Genomic DNA, 17955 nt, shown 5'->3' with positions numbered 1-17955 from the left:
GCTCACTGCAACCTCCGCCTCTTCGGTTCAAACGATTCTCCTGCTTCAGCCTCCCGAGTAGCTTGGACTACAGCCTCATGCCACCACACTCGGCTAATTTTTTATATTTTTAGTAGAGATGGGGTTTCACCATTTTAGCCAGGACGGTCTCCATCTCCTAACCTCGTGATCTGCCCTCCTCGGCCTCCCAAAGTGCTGGGATTACAGGCATGAGCCACCGTGCCCGACCCCCTATCTTTCAGTAAGTTGTAAAAACACAGAACGACCTAAGATAGAAATTAAATTTACTTTAAATATCACCACACAGAAATAAACTCAGCTGACATTTCTACAACATCCATTTAGAATCTAGACCTCTTACTTCGCATCCAAGTACATAAATAAATGCAAACTCTCATCCTCCATAACCGCCCTCCCCCTGTCGGGTTATCTCTGCACTTGATCTTAGCCAAAAGGTCTAGGGGGGTGATAGTCCGATTATCTCATTCGTCACTCCTTCTCATCCTCTTGCTGACTTCATCTCCCCTACCTGACTTCAACACATTGGAGTAGCGCAAGAATGTTGTCCTGGGCTGCCTCTCTATACTGAGTCCCTCGGTCAACTCATCCAGTCTACGTTCAGCCCCCAGCCATGAGCTTCAGTCTCAGATATCCAGTTACCCACATGACAATGCCATTCAGATGCTGAAATCACATATGGAATGCATGTCCTGAATGTAAGATGCATATCCATCCTTATCCTCCCCCGGCCAATCAACTGGTCCTTTCCCAATCTTCCCCATCTCCTTAAGTGACACCGGTTTCCACCCAGCTGCTTAAGCCCCAAACCTAGAAGCTGCCCTTGATCCTGCCTTTTCCCACCTATCACATCCAAGCCATCAGCAATCCTTCCAGATCCTTCTCTCTGCCCATATCATCCAATTCTCCACCCCGAAACATACATGCCTTCGAAAATATTCCTTTGACTACTACCCATTCATTGCAATTGGAATAAAATCCAAACTCCTTACCATGGCCTGTAAGGTCCTGGGTCACCCCCACCATCCCCACCCACACCCTTCCTAACTTCATCTTATGTATTCTGCCCTTGCTTCTTCTATTGGGGCCCTCCCTAAATTCTTAGAATATACTAAGTATATTCATATACTTAATCTCAGAACATCTGCCTGGGCCATTCCTTCTGAAATGGACTTCCTCAGAAGCTGCTGGCTCCATCTCAACCTTCAGATTTCAGCTCAAATGTCACATCCTTAGAGAGGTTTCACTTGGCCTTTCCTCCTTCCACGCTGTGAGTCTCTCTCTTATCCACAGTATTTTCCTTCTTAGCACAGGTATGAATCCTCATCTGTTTCCTTTATTACCACCACTCAATCCTATAGAACTGAGGTCAGGGATCCTGTGGATATCGTTCTACCCCAGCATCTAAGACAGTCCCTGGCACCTAAAAGACTTAGTTGTTTATTGAGTAATGAGCAGGCGCATACTCATATAACATTTCATACAAGTGGGATCATGTTATATATGCTTCTTTGCGACTTTTCACTTACTGTTAAACATCTTCTCAAGTCAATTAATATCATCTAAATCTTTCCTTGTAATGGCTACACGGCATATCATACAACTGGGCATCTAGGCACTTTCCATTATCTCCCTATTACGATCAAGTTTGTAATATATATTATCGCACGTATCTTTGCACTTGTCCAATTTCATCTTTAAGATAATTTCCTAGAAGTGGAATTATCAGGTCAAAAATAATAAAGCACAGTCTTAGACATGAAAACAGTTTTTTTTTAAAAAAATCACCTACTCTATTTACTCTCAAGTTAAAATTAAACTAAATAGAAGTTTTGCAAAAATAATTACTATACTTTCAAGTTAAACAGAATTGCATCCTTATAAAAATATACTTGGATATGGTCTGCTTACAAAATCTACTTTAGACCTCTAAATTACAGAAAATCCCCAAGTGGATATCTGTATAAAAAGCCATATTAGTAAAAGCTGTGAGAATGAACAAAATAATATTCAAAGAATCCAGCTGGGTGGGAGGGTTGCTATCCTTAAAGAGACTGCATCCAAGAACAGAATAGTTGGTGGTTGTCTCACACATTCCATACTTATTTACTCTGTGATCCTCCATGACTCTACCAGAAAATTCACGAAGTTGTAGCACCATCAGCTGAAGGACCATTCAGCAAAACACAGGGCTCTCAGAGATAACTATAAGCTTCCTCCTTTGAAAAGCTCAGAGTCAGTTCCATTGGTCTCAAATCCCCTTGCTTTAGTAGCTGCTGAAAGACGGTCATCAACCCCCACATCCTCACCTGATGCTGTGTGTACATCTCCTTCTGGACCCCAGTCCATCTACTGCTCTTCCCTGCCTTCCCCGCTCCCTGAGGTCTTCCTCTCCTGCCCCTACAATTCAATCTGCCAGCAGCAAATGAATATCCTTAGCCTCTTCTAGAAGAAAATATTTCCTTTCCTCTAACTAAAACATGGCTGGTTTCTGAAGGTACCACCTCCCCCGACACCCTGACTCAATTGAAAGCTTTTTTTCCTCTGAAATCCCGTGACTTCCTGGCCAGGCAGAGGGGTAGCGTTCTCCTTGCTCCCCACTGCTGCACACAGGCATGACTCTGACTCTCATAGACACCTCCCTGCTGATGTTTGTCATCCATCTGCATTCTACTATCAACCTCCTGGCCCCTTTGTCCACTGGGCCCTGGTTCCTATCAGCTTAGCAGTAATTACTACACTATCACGAAGCATCTGTTTTCAAGCTCCGGCGTCTTGGTTCTTCAAGTCCCTCCTTCTTCTAGTAGTTTCTTCAGTGCCACCACAGCTATGTGCACTCCAACCTGTTATCATCACAGATGTCTTGATTCTCAACATCTCACATCCTGACCACATCTTCCAGGCCTTTCGCCATCACTTGTTCTCCTTGCTTACCTGGACAATTTTATCCACTGGAAATGCCCATCCGTTGAACCCATTACTTTATCTAACTGGTCCACTGAAGGAACTGGCTTCAATTTCTCCTTCCTAGTCAGGCTTAAGGTGCATCACTCTAACAACTCCTGAGCAAACACCTCAATTTCTTGGACTGAGATTGCCTCTGGATTCTAGCAAAACCACTCCCCTAGATGAAGCCTTCTCTCTAACTTTCTTTACACCTGAATCTGAGCAGAATTTTGCTGGAGAAAAATCATGCAAGAAAGCGCATTACAAACCTCAAAAAGACACTTAAGGCTAACCAGAAATTACTAGAATCAGCAGTACACTAGGAAGAAAGAACAGAAATTATTGTTAATGATTTTAAATGTTTCTCCATTAAGTTCAGTGTTGCTGCAGACATTGTATCCCTAGTTTTTTAAGAGTCTTATTGTTGATTGGTTGGATTTTACTCATGAATGGGTGCTGAATTTTTATCAAATGTGTTTTCTGAATTTACTAGAATAAGTATGTGGTTATTCTATTGATCAGGTAAAAATAAATTAATAGATTCTTAAATGTTAAACCATCCTTGCATGTATGATATCCATCTACTTCTAATGGCTTTTCTTTTTTTCTCCTCAATACACACACATATACACACACACACACACACACACCCTCCACCCATACACATAATACTGGTGGAGTATGTTTGCTAAATTTTTAGCATTTTTGTATTTATGTTCATTTGAGACTGATCTATAATTTTCTTCTCATGATTGTCCTTGCCCTGTTTTGGTATCAAGGTTATAGAAACTTCCTAAAATAAACTGGGAAGCTTTCCTTTTTCCCCTCTTCCTTGGAATCATTTGTTTATGGATTACTTATTCCCTATAAATTTGATAAAACTTATATTAAAAATATCAGGACCTGATGTATTTTTTTTATAAATTAAGGATGGGCTTTTTATACTATCAATTTAATTTCTTTAATTATGATTCTAGGTAATACATATTCATCTAGGAAATTGTTCATTTCATCTAAGTTTTCAAATTTGTTGACATATTGCTGTTTCTAATATATTCTTTTGCTTTCTAAGGCCTCTATGAATTGGTTATTTCTACATTGGTTATTTCTACATTTCATTCATATTCATCTAGGAAATTATTCATTTCATCTAAGTTTTCAAGTTTATTGACATATTGCTGTTTCTAACATATTCCTATGCTTTTTAAGGCCTCTATGAATTGTTTATTTCTACATTTCATTCAAAATTTCAATTGTGCCTTCTCTATCATTTTATTTTCTTGATCAGTCTGAAGTGGAAGTTTGTTTAATGCATTTAGTCTTTCTAAAGAACCAGGTTTGGTTTTACTCCTTCCCCTATGGTTTCCATTTTGTTTATTTCGGATTTGAAACTCATTATTAACTCCCTTCTAATTGCTTTGGACTTGTACCAGTACTCTTTTTTCTAATTTGTTTTTCAATCATGTTCTGTCTACTTTTTCCCCTCTCCTTGTCCTTATACATTAGAATCAGCTGGTCAAGTTTCAAAAAATAACCCTGCTGGGGCTTTGAGAGTGGTAGATTTAATTCCTTTACTAATGTAGGCAGAATGGACACCTTTATGTTATTCCATCTCCCATTCATTGGTCCTGATTTTAGTGATAATGCATTTAGAATTTTACGATTAAGCAGAATACTGGCTTTTGAGCTGAGATTTATCATACTACAGAGTAACCAGTCACTACTATTTTATTAGGTTTTATGCAAATTCAAAAACAGATGTAGAATTTTCAGATGCTTTTGGAAATAAAGATAATCATAATGATTTTTCTCCCTAGATCTATTGGTAATTAATGTATTAGTATATTCCCTAATATCAAACCATCTTTGCGTTCCTGGAATAAATCTCATTTGTTCATGACAATATGCTGCTAAATTCTGTTTGCCAACACTTTATTTAGAATTTTGGTGTGGTGGTTGTTGTTGTCATTATTATTGTTGTTGTTGTTATTATTAATGAGACGGAGTATTGCTCTGTTGCCCAGTCTGGAGTGCAGTGGCATGATTTCAGCTCACTGCAACCTCTGCCTCACGGGTTCAAGCAATTCTCCTGCCTCAGCCTCCCAAGTAGCTGGGATAACAGATTCCCATCACCATGCCCAGCTAATTTTTGTATTTTTAGTAGAGATGAGGTTTCACCATGTTGGCCAGGCTGGTCTCAAACTCCTGATCTTAGGTGATCCATCCGCCTCAGCCTCCCAAAGTGCTGGGATTAATAGGCATGAGACAACATGCCCAGCCTAGAGTGGTTATTTTAAGTGAGATTGTTCTGTACCTCTCTTTGCAATTTTTGTCGCATTTTGACATTGTAATGCAAGATTTATGTTAAAATTAGGAAATTTTTAATCTCCTATGTGCTAGAATGGTTTGAGCAGCACTAACATTATCCTTCCTTTAAAAAACTAGTAGAATTCCTCTGTGATATAATCTGGATCCTACACATATTTGTAGGGTACTTCCTTGACAACTTTGTCTCTTCTATGAAGATTTTTCTGCTAAGGTGTCCCATCTATTTAGAAGTTCATTTTGTTAAACTGTATTTTCCTGGAAAATTGCCCAGTTACTCCGGGTTCTCATCAAGACTTGGATGTGCACAGACATCTGCAAGTTAAAATGTTAAATAAACTGTAGTTCCTGCTTGACCCACATATTCCTCCCACCCTAAGTCTTCCTTATCTCTCTAACTGGCAACACCATCCTTCTCATTGCAAAAGACAAAAACCTAGAAGACTGACTTCATTCTTCTTCCTTTACCTACTGCTTCCAGCTATCAGCAATTTATTAACTCTAGCTCCAAAATATATCTGAAATCTCTCTATTTCTCACCACCTCCACTGCTATCCTCCTGCTTAGAATCACTATCTTGGACACAAAAAGACTTCTGGTTAGACTCTCCTCTTCCAGTCTTCATTCCTCCCATCAATTCTTAACATAGCATCTAGAGTAATTTTCTTAAAATATAAATCAGATTATATTATCCTAATCTAGTCCCAGGTTAGGATCACCAATACCTTCACCAAAAATCACATATATTTTCTCTAATCCTTAGTATAAAGTTCAAACTCCTCAACACGGACCATGAAGCCTTACCTCATTGAGAGTTTACCATGCTCCCAACTTCACTTCAAATAACTGCCTCCCTTACTGTTTCTCAAAGATGACCCCACCTGACCCTGTTACTTTAAACCACAAGTCGAGTTTCTTCTTATTCTTGAAACCTCATCTTAAATGTCATTTCCTCAGAGAGACCTTTGATGAGCAACCTATCTTAAGTTGACACTTCATACCACTGCTCTCTGCCAAAGCACCTTGTTAATATCCCTCAAAGCACTTGTTGTCATCATTTTGTTTACTTGTCACTTTTCTATCTTCCTTCAAAAAACGTATCTTTTAATGGGTTGCCTCCATTAAACACGTTTGTGTGTTAACCACTGAACAGGCTGAATATATCTAACTTGAAAATCTGATATCCAAAATGCTCCATAATCCAAAATTTTTTAAATGTCAATGTCAAAGAAATGTTCACTGGAGCATTGTGAATTTCAGATGTTTGGATTAAGGATGCTCAACCCATACATATTCTGCAAATATTCCAGAATCCAAAAACATCTGAAATCCGAAACACTTCTGGTCTCACGCATTTTGGATGAGGGATGCTCAACCTGTATCTCTATGTCCATCATAGTAACTGATGCAGGGTAAGCATTCAGTTATAAACACTTACTGAAGGAATGACCCAGACCCAAAAGGATAGTTTCTAAGATGGGAGAAATTGCTGTAAAGGAGAAGCTCCGCTGCAGAGATGCCCTATAAACAAAGCATTACAGTATCTTTTAGAGCTTGCCCCCTGCCCTGACCCCAATTCACATCCACTGAACAATGCAAATCTTTGCACCTACCTGAGGGCTGCAATCACAAAACCAGGCTTTGGCTTCCTTATGAAGTCTGAGTTGATTTGAACCTAGAAGAAATTGGTCCATCTCTTATTACATTCACATTAGGCAATTTAAAAACAAGAACATACATCTAGATACATCCGCATATCAGTTATTTCACAGACCATTATATTACTTAATTATAGAGACCAACCACCAAGGATATTAACATAGAGATTAACATGTTCATTTGATTCCATTTTATGCATTGTCTCTGTCAGTACCACTGGCCCACAACATAGCCAGAGGTATTTCATGGGCACTGTCAAAGCACTGAATCCCTAACTCCTTGGAGTTCTAAGCTAGGGGCCGAAATAATCCAGTCTGAGGGATCTTCTTTTCATTTCTTTAACAAAACATACAGGCCATCACTGACATGAAAACATAGGACAAGGACAGACAAGGGATACCTGTTTGACCTTGAATAAGGCTGACTAACTTCTTATAAGGCCCTTGCACATCAAGCACTCAGCCCAGGGCCAGGCACCCATAAGCACTCAGTGTGAGCTAAGAGAATCACCATCATCCCTCACTGGCAAGCCAGAGGACAGTTTTCTTGGTGTTTGGAAGAGAAAAGAACAAACGTAAAACCCCAAGGGAGGTATATTTAGGAGATGGTTGTTTTTAAGGCATTTAAGTTCACACAGGGACCTGTTATCAAAGAGAGATGAATGCAAATAGTAATTAATATCTTACAATATTTGAAGAGAAAGTTGCCTAAAATTGGGGATTTAGTCAAAATAAATGAATCCCCTAGGTTTCAGAAGACTAGGGGATACAATCTTCTCTAGTGCTTAACACAGTGTGGCTTTTTATCAGCTGTTCTCAAAGCGTGTCTGGGGAACCCCTAAGAAACCAAAGGTTCTGTGAAGTCAAAATTATTTTAGTAATAATAATAATAATATTAAGACCTTATTTGTTTTTTTAAATTCTTACTCCCTCAAAAATGTCCAGGGGAATTTCCCAAAGGCTACATGACTCACAACAGATTAAACTCAGAAACAGATATGAAAATCCAGCCGGCTTCTATTAAGCCAGACGTTAAAAAGATTTGCAAAAACATGAAGCAATGCTATTCTTCCCACATGCTTCCAGTTCTGAAAAGTCTAGTTATTTTTCACAAAAATCTGTTATTTATATCAACACGAAAAGGTTTATTGTTATTTTAAAATAAGTGTATTTTTTAAAATCTGTCTCAATTTTTAATATGAAAACTATTCACAGAGAGAACCCACATAAGCAAAAGCTCTTTGGGAATCCTTAGTAAATGTTAAATATGTAAAGAGGTCCTGATTCCATGACCTTGGAGAACCACTCACTACCAAACATGGATATTAAGAGAAGACAGTTTAAAAGGTGTCATCACCTTTAACTATACATAATGCAACATAGAGGGAGACGGTGTGTGAGGGATTGTGGAAATGGTTCATACAGTCATTATCATTAACTGTGTTAACTGGAGTAAAAGGCAGGATAGATAACTCAAATTTTAAAAGAATTTTTTTTTTTTGCTTTGAAATATATGTATGACCAGAAGAATATCCTTCCAAAAACCACGTGCCTTAAATTTCTGTGAAAGCAGCTGATTCTCAATTGGAAGATAAAGGTTTAACTATTATAAATTTATATGGGGATTCCTTTTGATTATTCTAATGGGAAGAGAACACTAGAATTTTCCCTCAAGGCAGAAGTAGAGAAGCAGGAGTCCAGACTCAACTCTCCCCTTCTTTGGGCTCCAAAACATGGGACGATATCCCAAATGGATAGAAAGAGAAGCCCCAGAGGATGCACTGACAAATTACAGTCCAGGGAGCCATAGCAGGATCAATCCATTTGTTGTTTAAAAAAATGTCTAAATGAGTAAAATAGAATATAGTCTATCAAAAGCACAATTTTGTATATAACTGAACATTTGTATGAAACTGAAAACTGTTTACTTAGAAGCCTAAACATTTTTCTCAAAATCTAGTCATTTTAATTTTTAAAAATACTGCTTCAAAATAAAACAATCGGCATTTTTAAAAAACACAGAAATTTGGATGTTAGGCTTTTCAAGATTTATGCTTCTTGACTGGTATCATTAGCCGCACTGTATCCTCAGGGAAGTGCCACAGAAGCGGCCAGTTCAAAAAGATGCAGCTATTTTGCTAGTTATGGGAGTTTCACCGTCACCAACTGCCCATTCTCCAGCTAAAGCATTACCTCGTACTTCAACCAAGATTCTGCTAGAAAGAACACCTTTCCAAGTACCTTAGCACTTGCAGATCACAGAAAGATTGCAGATCAGCTGACTGTTTCCCCCAGAATTCCTAAGATTGAACAAAAGTTTTGTTTAAGTAGTTAGTGTTATTTTTCCCTGGGAAAGATCTGAAGTCAGAAAATGTTCCAAACAAAAGAAACTTACCAGAACCTCCTTCTCAAGGTGTTCCAGGGCCTGAATATCCTTCTTAAGACTGCTCAATTCTTGAAGAACCAAATTTTGAAAGCGCTCTAGTTTATTGAGTCTAACAAACGTAAAAGCAGTAAATGTCATTGGGACGGCTTGGATGTGACAGCAGACTTTCTTAGTAAGTCATCTGATTACAAGGCTACTTCAGATTCTTCTCCAGACAGTTCTTGTCATGGGAACACGTGGTGTCTCCCTTCTCTTCCCTTCCCTCCCTGCCTGCTCATCCCCAACCTGGAAACCTCACTATGCAAACTCTCAGGTCATCTTTTTCTTTTTTTTTGTTTCTGAGATGGAGTTTCACTCTTGTTGCCCAGGCTGCAGTGCACTGGCGCAATCTCAGCTCATTGCAACCTCCACCTCCCGGGTTCAAGTGATTCTCCTGCCTCAGCCTCCAGACTAGCTGGGACTACAGGTGTGCGCCATCAGACCCAATTCATTTTTTTTGTATTTTTAGTCGAGACGGAGTTTCACCATGTTGGCCAGGCTGATCTCGAGCTCCTGACCTCAGGTGATCTGCCTGCCTCGGCCTCCTAAAATGCTGGGATTACAGGCGCGAGCCACCGCACCTGGTCTCAGGTCAGCTTTCAACAGCAGCACAGAGGAAGCTGATTTTTTTTTTAGTAGAGAACAGGACAGATGACTCCAGGGAAGATGAGACTGAGGCTCCCCATCCCTTCCTACCTTCTACTTGCTCCCCTTTCTCTTGCATTAAGCTGGCCCTGAAAGCTGTGGTCAGGAATGAGCTAATACACTCTTTTCCCACATCTACATTTTAGCTCTAACATTTCTAAAAGTCGCTATTCCTTGTCTAATGGTCATATTTGCTTGCTTATAGTTTGTCTTCTCTATTAGGTCAAATGTTTCCATGAAGAGCATCTAAAACTCGTCCTCACCTCACTCTCATACCAAGCACAGGGCCTGGTATCCGACGTTGCTCAGTGTGCATTTGCTGAGTGAACGCATAGATAATTGTGTGCCCTTGAAAGAGCATGGGAATTCCACAAATGCAAAGTCCTTCATGGGCTTGCTTTCACATTCAAAGGACACTGCATGCATACCAGACTTTGAAAAATAGTAAAAATTTCTATTCAGTCATAATGTATTCCATCCTCAGAAACTTTCTGTCTCGGTTAAGCAAATCAACTGGCCATTCCTTTCTTCCCTTCCTTCATTTACAGGCCATTCTCTCCAACAAGGAACAAGTTCTACTCTCACCTTCCCTGTGCCATTCGACTCTTTGTTTCTAAAACCTCGCTCAGGAAGCACTTCCATTGTAATCACTCGGAATTAACTCAAACCACTACAGAAACCCATCCCTCCACTCGCCTTCCTCGCCCCTCTGAAATCCTGGCACCTTTGTATTTCTTGTTACATGGTCATAAGGGTGTGTGTGTATGTGCACATACAAATGTGTGTATTGTGTATGTATGGTGTTTTTTTTTTTTCTTTGAGACAGAGTTTTGCTCTTGTCACCCAGGCTGGTGTGCAAGGGCATGATCTCGGCTCACCGCAACCTCTGCCTCCCAGGTTCAAGTGATTCTCCCGCCTCAGCCTCCCAAGTAGCTAGGATTATAGGCATGTGCCACCACGCCCAGCTAATTTTGTATTTTGAGTAGAGACGGGGGTCTCTCCATGTTGGTCAGGCTGGTCTCGAACTCCCAACCTCAGGTGATCCACCTACCTCGGCCTCCCAAAGTGCTGGGATTACAGGCGTGAGCCACCACGCCCAGCTGGTGTTTTCTTACTGTGGTAAAATACACACAACATAATATTTACCCTTTTAAACATTTTTAAGTATAAAATTCAATGGCATTAAGTATATTCACAATGTTTTGTAACCATCATCACTATCCATTTCCAGAACTCTTCCATCATCCCAAACAGAAATCTGTACCCATTAAACAACAGCTCCTCCTTCCCCCAACCTTTGGCAACCTCTTTTGCACTCTCTGCCTCTATGAATTTGACTATTCTAGGTACACCTCATATAAGTGGAGTCATATAACGTTTGTTCCCTGTTATCTGGTTTCTTTCCTTTAGCATCATGATTTCAAGGTTCATCCATGGTATAGCATGTGTCAGAATTTAATTCTTTTTTAAGGCTGAATAATAGACCATTGTATGGATATAGCACATTTCATTTAGCCGCATTTTTAACATATATATCCATGCTTGCCTTGTCTTCATAATTGGATAATAATTTTTTTTAAGAACAGCATTTTAGTATCATGGTAGACCATGAGGCTTAAGAAGGACATTTAGTTCAAACCCTTATCATATGAGTGAAGAACCAGAAACCCAGAAGGGTTAAATGACGTATCAATCCTCATATCTGCTCAGGCCCCAACTCCTCAGGGCCCTAGCACAGTGGTCATGAGACAAACATTGTTGGTGAGTGATCATACTTCCATGACTTTGTTTGAAAATCTAATACTTACCTGTACAGTTGCATCTGGTTTAGAAGTTCTATTAGGCAATCTGGTGCTTTCTTTGCATTTTCCGAATCAAGTGGACGCTTTCCGTACCTAAGCTAAATCATAACAACAATAACAAAATGATCAAATTTGGGTTTAATATAATTACATAAATTGAGTGTATGTTTTGTGTTAAAAAGATGCTGCCAGCATGCAATGATATTCATAGCAAACATGAGTGCTAAACAAGTGTGATCAGGCATCATCCTACACACCTGTCAGGTATTACCCCAGGTTCAGTACCAATACAGAACAAGCTGAAATAGAAAAATTTACACTCATGCTACCTGATGTAGTTTGCATATTTGTCCCCACCCAAATCTCATGCTGAAATGTAATCCCCGATATCGGAAGTGAGGCCTGGTGGGAGGTGTTTGGGTCATGGGGACGGATTCCTCATGGCTTGGTGCCATCCTCACAATAGCGAATCATGACACCTGGTTATTTGAAAGTGTGGCACCTCCCCACCCCTTGCTCCTGCTCTCCCTACGTGACACACCCACTCCCCCTTGGCCTTCCACCACGAGTAAAAGCTTCTGAGGCCTCCCCAGAAGACAAGCAGATGCCAGTGCCATGCTTCCTATATGGCCTGCAGAACCTGGAGCTAATTAAACCTCTTTTTTAGAAAACATAAATTATCCAGTATCAGGTATTTATTTATAGCAATTCAAGAATGGCCCAATATACTACCAATACACATAATGAATACTACGAATAAATTTCTATGACTAATTGGCTTACACCGGTATCACAGAAAATAGACTCTGGAGATCTAAGTTAGTTAAATGAATGTTGGTTAGAGTAATATACTTCTCTCAAATGTACGAATAAATAAGTCATTTGGGATTTATAAGTAACAGGACAAAAAAGGAAGATTGAAATGGTTCCAATATTCATCTTGTAGACAAGATTTGGGGATGGGCCGTATGCAGTGTCTCAAAGGTCTGCCACCACTCGGCCAACCACCAATCCACAGTCTACCTCCATCTTTGTCTCAGATTCCTCTCTCTTTTTTAAAAACATAGAGACAGGGTCTTGCTCTGTGGCCCAGGCTGGAGCACAGCGGCATGATCATAGCTCACTGTAACCTTGAACTGCTGGACTCAAGGGATTCTCTTACCTCAGTCTCCTGAGTAACTGGGACTACAGGTGTATGTCACCATGCCTGGCTAATTTTTAAAAACATTTTTGTAGACACAGGGTCTCACTATGTTGCATGGGTTGATCTTGAACTCTGGCCTCAAGCAATTCTCTCCTCTTGGCCTCCCAAAGTGCTGGGATCCATAGGCATGAATCACTGTGCCTGGCCCCAGACTCCCCTCTAGTCCACTTGGTTCCCTCCTTCCCCTCCTCCTTGTCTATCACTGTGACCAAATCATTGCTTTCCGGTAGTTCAGTTGTCTGAAAATGCTACCAATGAAACCAAACTATCAGTCTGATTTACACATAGGTCCACTTGGTCTCATTGGGGCAAATGAAAATGGAATAGCTGTCTGATAAATACAAACCACAATTCAGAAAGACTGAAATCAGTGACCACAGCTAAGACAAATACCCCTCCCCAAACACTTAGAAGCACCTTCACATATGAAGGCTAACAACAGCATTGATAAATAATATGAAGTTGTTACTTTAAATTCATAATGAACTAGCTTCTCCTTCTTTCTTCTTTTTCAGCTTTGTTGAAGTATAATTGACAAATAAAAATCAGGCCAGGTACGGTGGCTCACACCTGTAATCTCAGCAGTTTGGGAGGCTGAAGCAGGAGGATCATCTTAGGCCAGAAGTGTAAGACCATACTGGGCAACATAGCAAGACCCTATCTCTACAAAAAATTTTTAAAAGTTAGCCAGGTGTGTTGGCATGCACCTGTAGTCCCAGCTACATGGGAGGCTTAGGTGAGAGGATCACTTGAGCCCACGAGTTCAAGGTTAGAATGAACTATGATTTCACTGCTGCCCTCCAGCCTTGGCAACAGAACAAGATCCTGTCTCTAAAAAACGAAAAACAAAAGTTTTATGTATTGAAAGTATACACATGATAGATATACATATACGTTATGAAAGGATTACCACAGGCCAAGCTTGGTGGCTTACACCCGTAATCTCAGCACTTTGGGAGGCTGAGGCAGGTGGATCACTTGAGCCCAGGTGTTTGAGACCAGCCTAAGCAACAGAGTGAGACCTTGTCTCTATTTAAAAAAAAAAAATTTTTTTAATGATTACCACAATCAAGCAAATTAACATATTCATCACTTCACATAGTTACCTTCTTGGGGGTGATGGTGGTAGGAATACTTAAGATACACTCTCTCAGCAAATTTCAAGTACACAGTACATTATCACTAACTATAGTGATGTTATGTTATAGGTTAGGTCTCCTATGCTGTATGTTAGGTCTCCAGAACTTACTAACTTGTAACTGAAAGTCTGTATGCTCCATCCAACATCTCCCATTTCCCCTACCCTGACCCCGGGGGTAACCACCATTCTACTCCCTGTTTCTGAGTTCAACTATTTTTAGATTTCAATATAAGTGAGACCATGCAGTACTGTCTGACTTATTTCACTTAGCATAATGTCCTCCAGATTCATAACACTCTCGTTTTTTACGTTTTGTGGACTATTACCTCGTATTTTCTTTCCAGTTTTCTAGACAAGTTTTCAAAGGTTGGGAGAATGGCAGAATCGTTCAAGTTCTCCGGCACAACTTCTAGGGATGAAGTGGAAATTCCTTCTGGAAAACAAAAATAAAACATTGAATAAAACTAACAAAGTGTTCAAACTAGACTTGCTCAATTCATCAGTTGCCCAGAGGATGAGTTATTTGGAAGCACAGATGCGAACCATGGAAGCCCTGCTGACTGCCCGGACATGACCTCGTTCTCTGGCAAGTGCTCATTTCTTCCAAACCTTCCCAGCACTTGAAAGCACGGCAACTGACATTCTGTCTAAGAAGCAGGCCAAGGTGTTGTAAGAGGTTCTGAGGAGGACATATGGCTAGGGTATTTCTCTGGTGTAACTGCTCCTGGGTGCCCCTTGCTTGCAAGGGGTCTGGTGCTGTTCTGAGGGATTTGCAAGCATCAGTTCTTTTAAGTCTCACAAAAATTGTGTGAAGTAGGTACTGTCAGGATTCCCGTTTAACGGAGCTCACATAAGTTTTGTGTGCTCATACCAGCAGCTCCTGGATTCAAATCCAGGCTGTCTGGAATCAATGCTTTCAAATCTGTTGTGTTGGAGCCCTTTGTTTCAAAATGTGTGGTACCATTTGTCCAGAAGGGCAGCCTCAAACATGCAGACATGTCATATCATTCTTCTTAATCGGTATAGATATTTCACACACAAAAATTTGGTTAATAACTATCAACTGTATCAGAGACCTACAACTTTAGGAACGCTTGGGCCCTGAAAATTGCCAGAAGGAAGAGTTAAGAGGAAGAAATAAAAATGCTAGGGGATAGTGGCACTTGCTTTTATCTATAATTTGTGCAACAATTTACTTGTCTCCGAAAGCACACAAAGCTTAGTTTTTAGGATTTTGTAGCTACTATGATCTTAAAACTATACCTCCCTTGTAATTCATGTTGGTACATCCTGTGCTGACCCACTTATCCCACTCCTACTTGAACCACTGGCTGGGTGCATGATGTTACCTGGCAACTCTCTTTCTTCTGTTATTGAGAAAGGGGATCCCGGAGCAACCTCTTCTTCCAATCTTGATTGTTTTGACTTAGCAAAACTACCTTCTGGTATGTCTAAAGGCAAACAGAGCAAATTTCCTTTTGACTCAAAATTATCTTGTTCATTTTTTGGCAGTTAATATCTAACTTTGACAAGTAGCATCTGAAACTTGTCCCCTGCCTGTTGCTAATGAGTTACTCGGTGCATTGACTAGGCACAGCCCAAGTATCAAAGCACGATGTCTACTGATACCTGAACATGGGAACAGGCATCCCTCTGATGAGCTCAGTTACGTTTAGGAACCCTCTGCTTAGCACAGACCGCTCACTAAGCAGAGCGTTCCTAAGTGAAGCAGTAATGGTCGACATCAAAAGCAACGTTTCCAGGGTTCTGAGCTACACAGCAAGACAGCAAGGTTACCAGGCAGATGGGCCTTTGGAAGTGCTTCAGCTCACATCCTGGAGCGCGCCATCTGCTGGTGACACTGGCACATCGGCGCTATGCTGAAGGCTACGTCATAAAGGAGGCCATCTTGCCTCCTCACAGCGCAAGTGATTTTGAGAGACTCGAACATAGATTCCCATTTCAATTCAGCATAACGCTAAATATTTTCTATGCTGATGTTCACTTTCATCCCAGACATGTCTGGTCCTCACCTGGGCCCTCCCAATCTTATCAATGGCACCACCATGGTTCACAGAGCCCTGGCGTTATGCTCAACTCCTCCTTTTCTTTGCTGCCCGCTTCTCCTCCATCCTCAAGGTTCTGCCTATGGAATGAATCCCTCCCTTTCTGAGTTCCTGCCCAAGACCATCTCCCTGGAGGAAATCCTGAATCCTTCACCTTCAATTGTCACTTCCAAATCTCTCTCTTGCCTGAGCTCTCTCAAGCGGCCAACTTGTGTCTCCAAGTATTGACATCTTTATTTCAAACCCCACTCGAGTCTATCCCTCCCCACCTAAACCACTCTCTCTCCCCCACCATACCTTTAGTTGTGACATCATCTGACTTGTCTTTTGTCACACACCTGTCTAGTTGCTGTTGATTTTTCTCTCTGAAAGTTCTGGAATTCAATTTCACTAATTCATTCCATGAATATGTGGACGTTACTATGTGCGAGAGGCAGGGCAATGCGGCCGGCAGATAGCGAGAGGTAAAGAGGCAAGTGACCTTTCCTCCACTCTGCTCCTGATATCCTGGTCTCCTTGTAGTTCATCGAACATCCCTGCCACAGTCTTACCTCAAGGCCTTTGCACTTGAGACTCCTTCTGACCAGAGTACTTCCCCATAGATCTGCACCAAGGATTTCTCCATCCATCTAACCTTAATTTTCAATGTAGCCTCCCAACTCTTCACACTCTCTTCCCAGCTTAACTTTCTTATCAGCCTTTATCACATACAACATACTACATGTTTTACTTGTCCGTCATCTGTCTCCCACACTAGAGAGTAAAGCCCAATGAGGGCAGGCATTTTGTTTTCTTCACTACCATATCCCTGACACTGACAGAAGTGTCTGGCACATAGTAGACACTCAATAAACATTTGTTCAATAAATGAATAGATGAATGCTGCAGAATACCCAAGCTCCTACAAATAAAACACCTGATATGCCCAATGGAGATCTCAATACAACAGATAAAGAGTTTATTTCAATTCTGTTATTCTAATTCTCCTAGTGGTGAGGGTAGAGGTAGAGAAACAGCACAAGCTTTAGAGACCTAAATAGCCACTATATATTTGCTATAGTGGCCAGGCTTTGGGCTATTCCTACAAATTTGCCACCAAGAAAATAAAAGTTCCAGAAGGGGCAGAACAGGCAGTAAGGAAAAGAAACTGCCTGTATTAACAGACAAATAGCAATTAGTACATTTAACACGTTAAGACAAATAGCAATTAATACATTTAGCACTTTAAGATCTGATAAAACTATCTTTTGGAGGAAGCTATAAATATATGAATTTGGAAAAAAAAGAAAATGGTAAACAAGAGAGGTAAGAAATACCAACTGAGAGAGAAAAAGGATTATCTCAAAGCAAAAAGGACTAAACCAGTAATAATAGTAACTAGTAATAACTATTAAGGACAGACCTCATGGGACACCCTAATTAGTATTCTATAATAGTACTTTCATAAACTGAAAAATTCATTAGAGATCACATTTCCATTCTGCAGAACTTAGAAAAGAGTCAGTATCTAGCCTCTCTGTAATAAAAAAAAGACACACATTAAGAAATACTCTTATTTGTGAGAGGCATCTTAAAGGAGCTAGTACCTCTTTTCTTCCCATTGCATTTAGACTTAGGTGTGTCCATTTGTTTGAAAGGTTTGGATGGATATTTTCTGGGGGGATCCCATCATTTCAAGGGCAAAGATTTTTAAAAATCAAAAAAAGAACCAATTACAACTCTATC

At 40.3% G+C, this 17955-nt stretch overlaps 1 protein-coding gene across 1 annotated transcript in view; it reads right to left on the bottom strand.

Moving 5' to 3' along the window:
* The window catches only part of SYCP2L (synaptonemal complex protein 2-like), a 101801-nt gene that overhangs the window by 9679 nt on the left and 74167 nt on the right, over nucleotides 1-17955 (bottom strand). The window contains exons 24-29 of the mRNA XM_011989693.1: nucleotides 15514-15615; nucleotides 14491-14597; nucleotides 11826-11917; nucleotides 9343-9442; nucleotides 9189-9247; nucleotides 6903-6964 (exon numbers count right to left, since the gene is read on the bottom strand). Of these exons, the coding sequence (XP_011845083.1) occupies nucleotides 6940-6964; nucleotides 9189-9247; nucleotides 9343-9442; nucleotides 11826-11917; nucleotides 14491-14597; nucleotides 15514-15615 (485 nt within the window). The 3' untranslated portion in view covers nucleotides 6903-6939. The remainder of the gene's footprint in view (nucleotides 1-6902; nucleotides 6965-9188; nucleotides 9248-9342; nucleotides 9443-11825; nucleotides 11918-14490; nucleotides 14598-15513; nucleotides 15616-17955) is intronic.

The sequence above is a fragment of the Mandrillus leucophaeus genome, unplaced genomic scaffold (assembly GCF_000951045.1).
Source record: "Mandrillus leucophaeus isolate KB7577 unplaced genomic scaffold, Mleu.le_1.0 Scaffold36, whole genome shotgun sequence".
NCBI classification, from domain to species: domain Eukaryota; kingdom Metazoa; phylum Chordata; class Mammalia; order Primates; family Cercopithecidae; genus Mandrillus; species Mandrillus leucophaeus.
The sequence above is the reverse complement of the archived record's forward strand: the minus strand, read 5'-3'. Positions and strand labels throughout refer to the sequence as shown.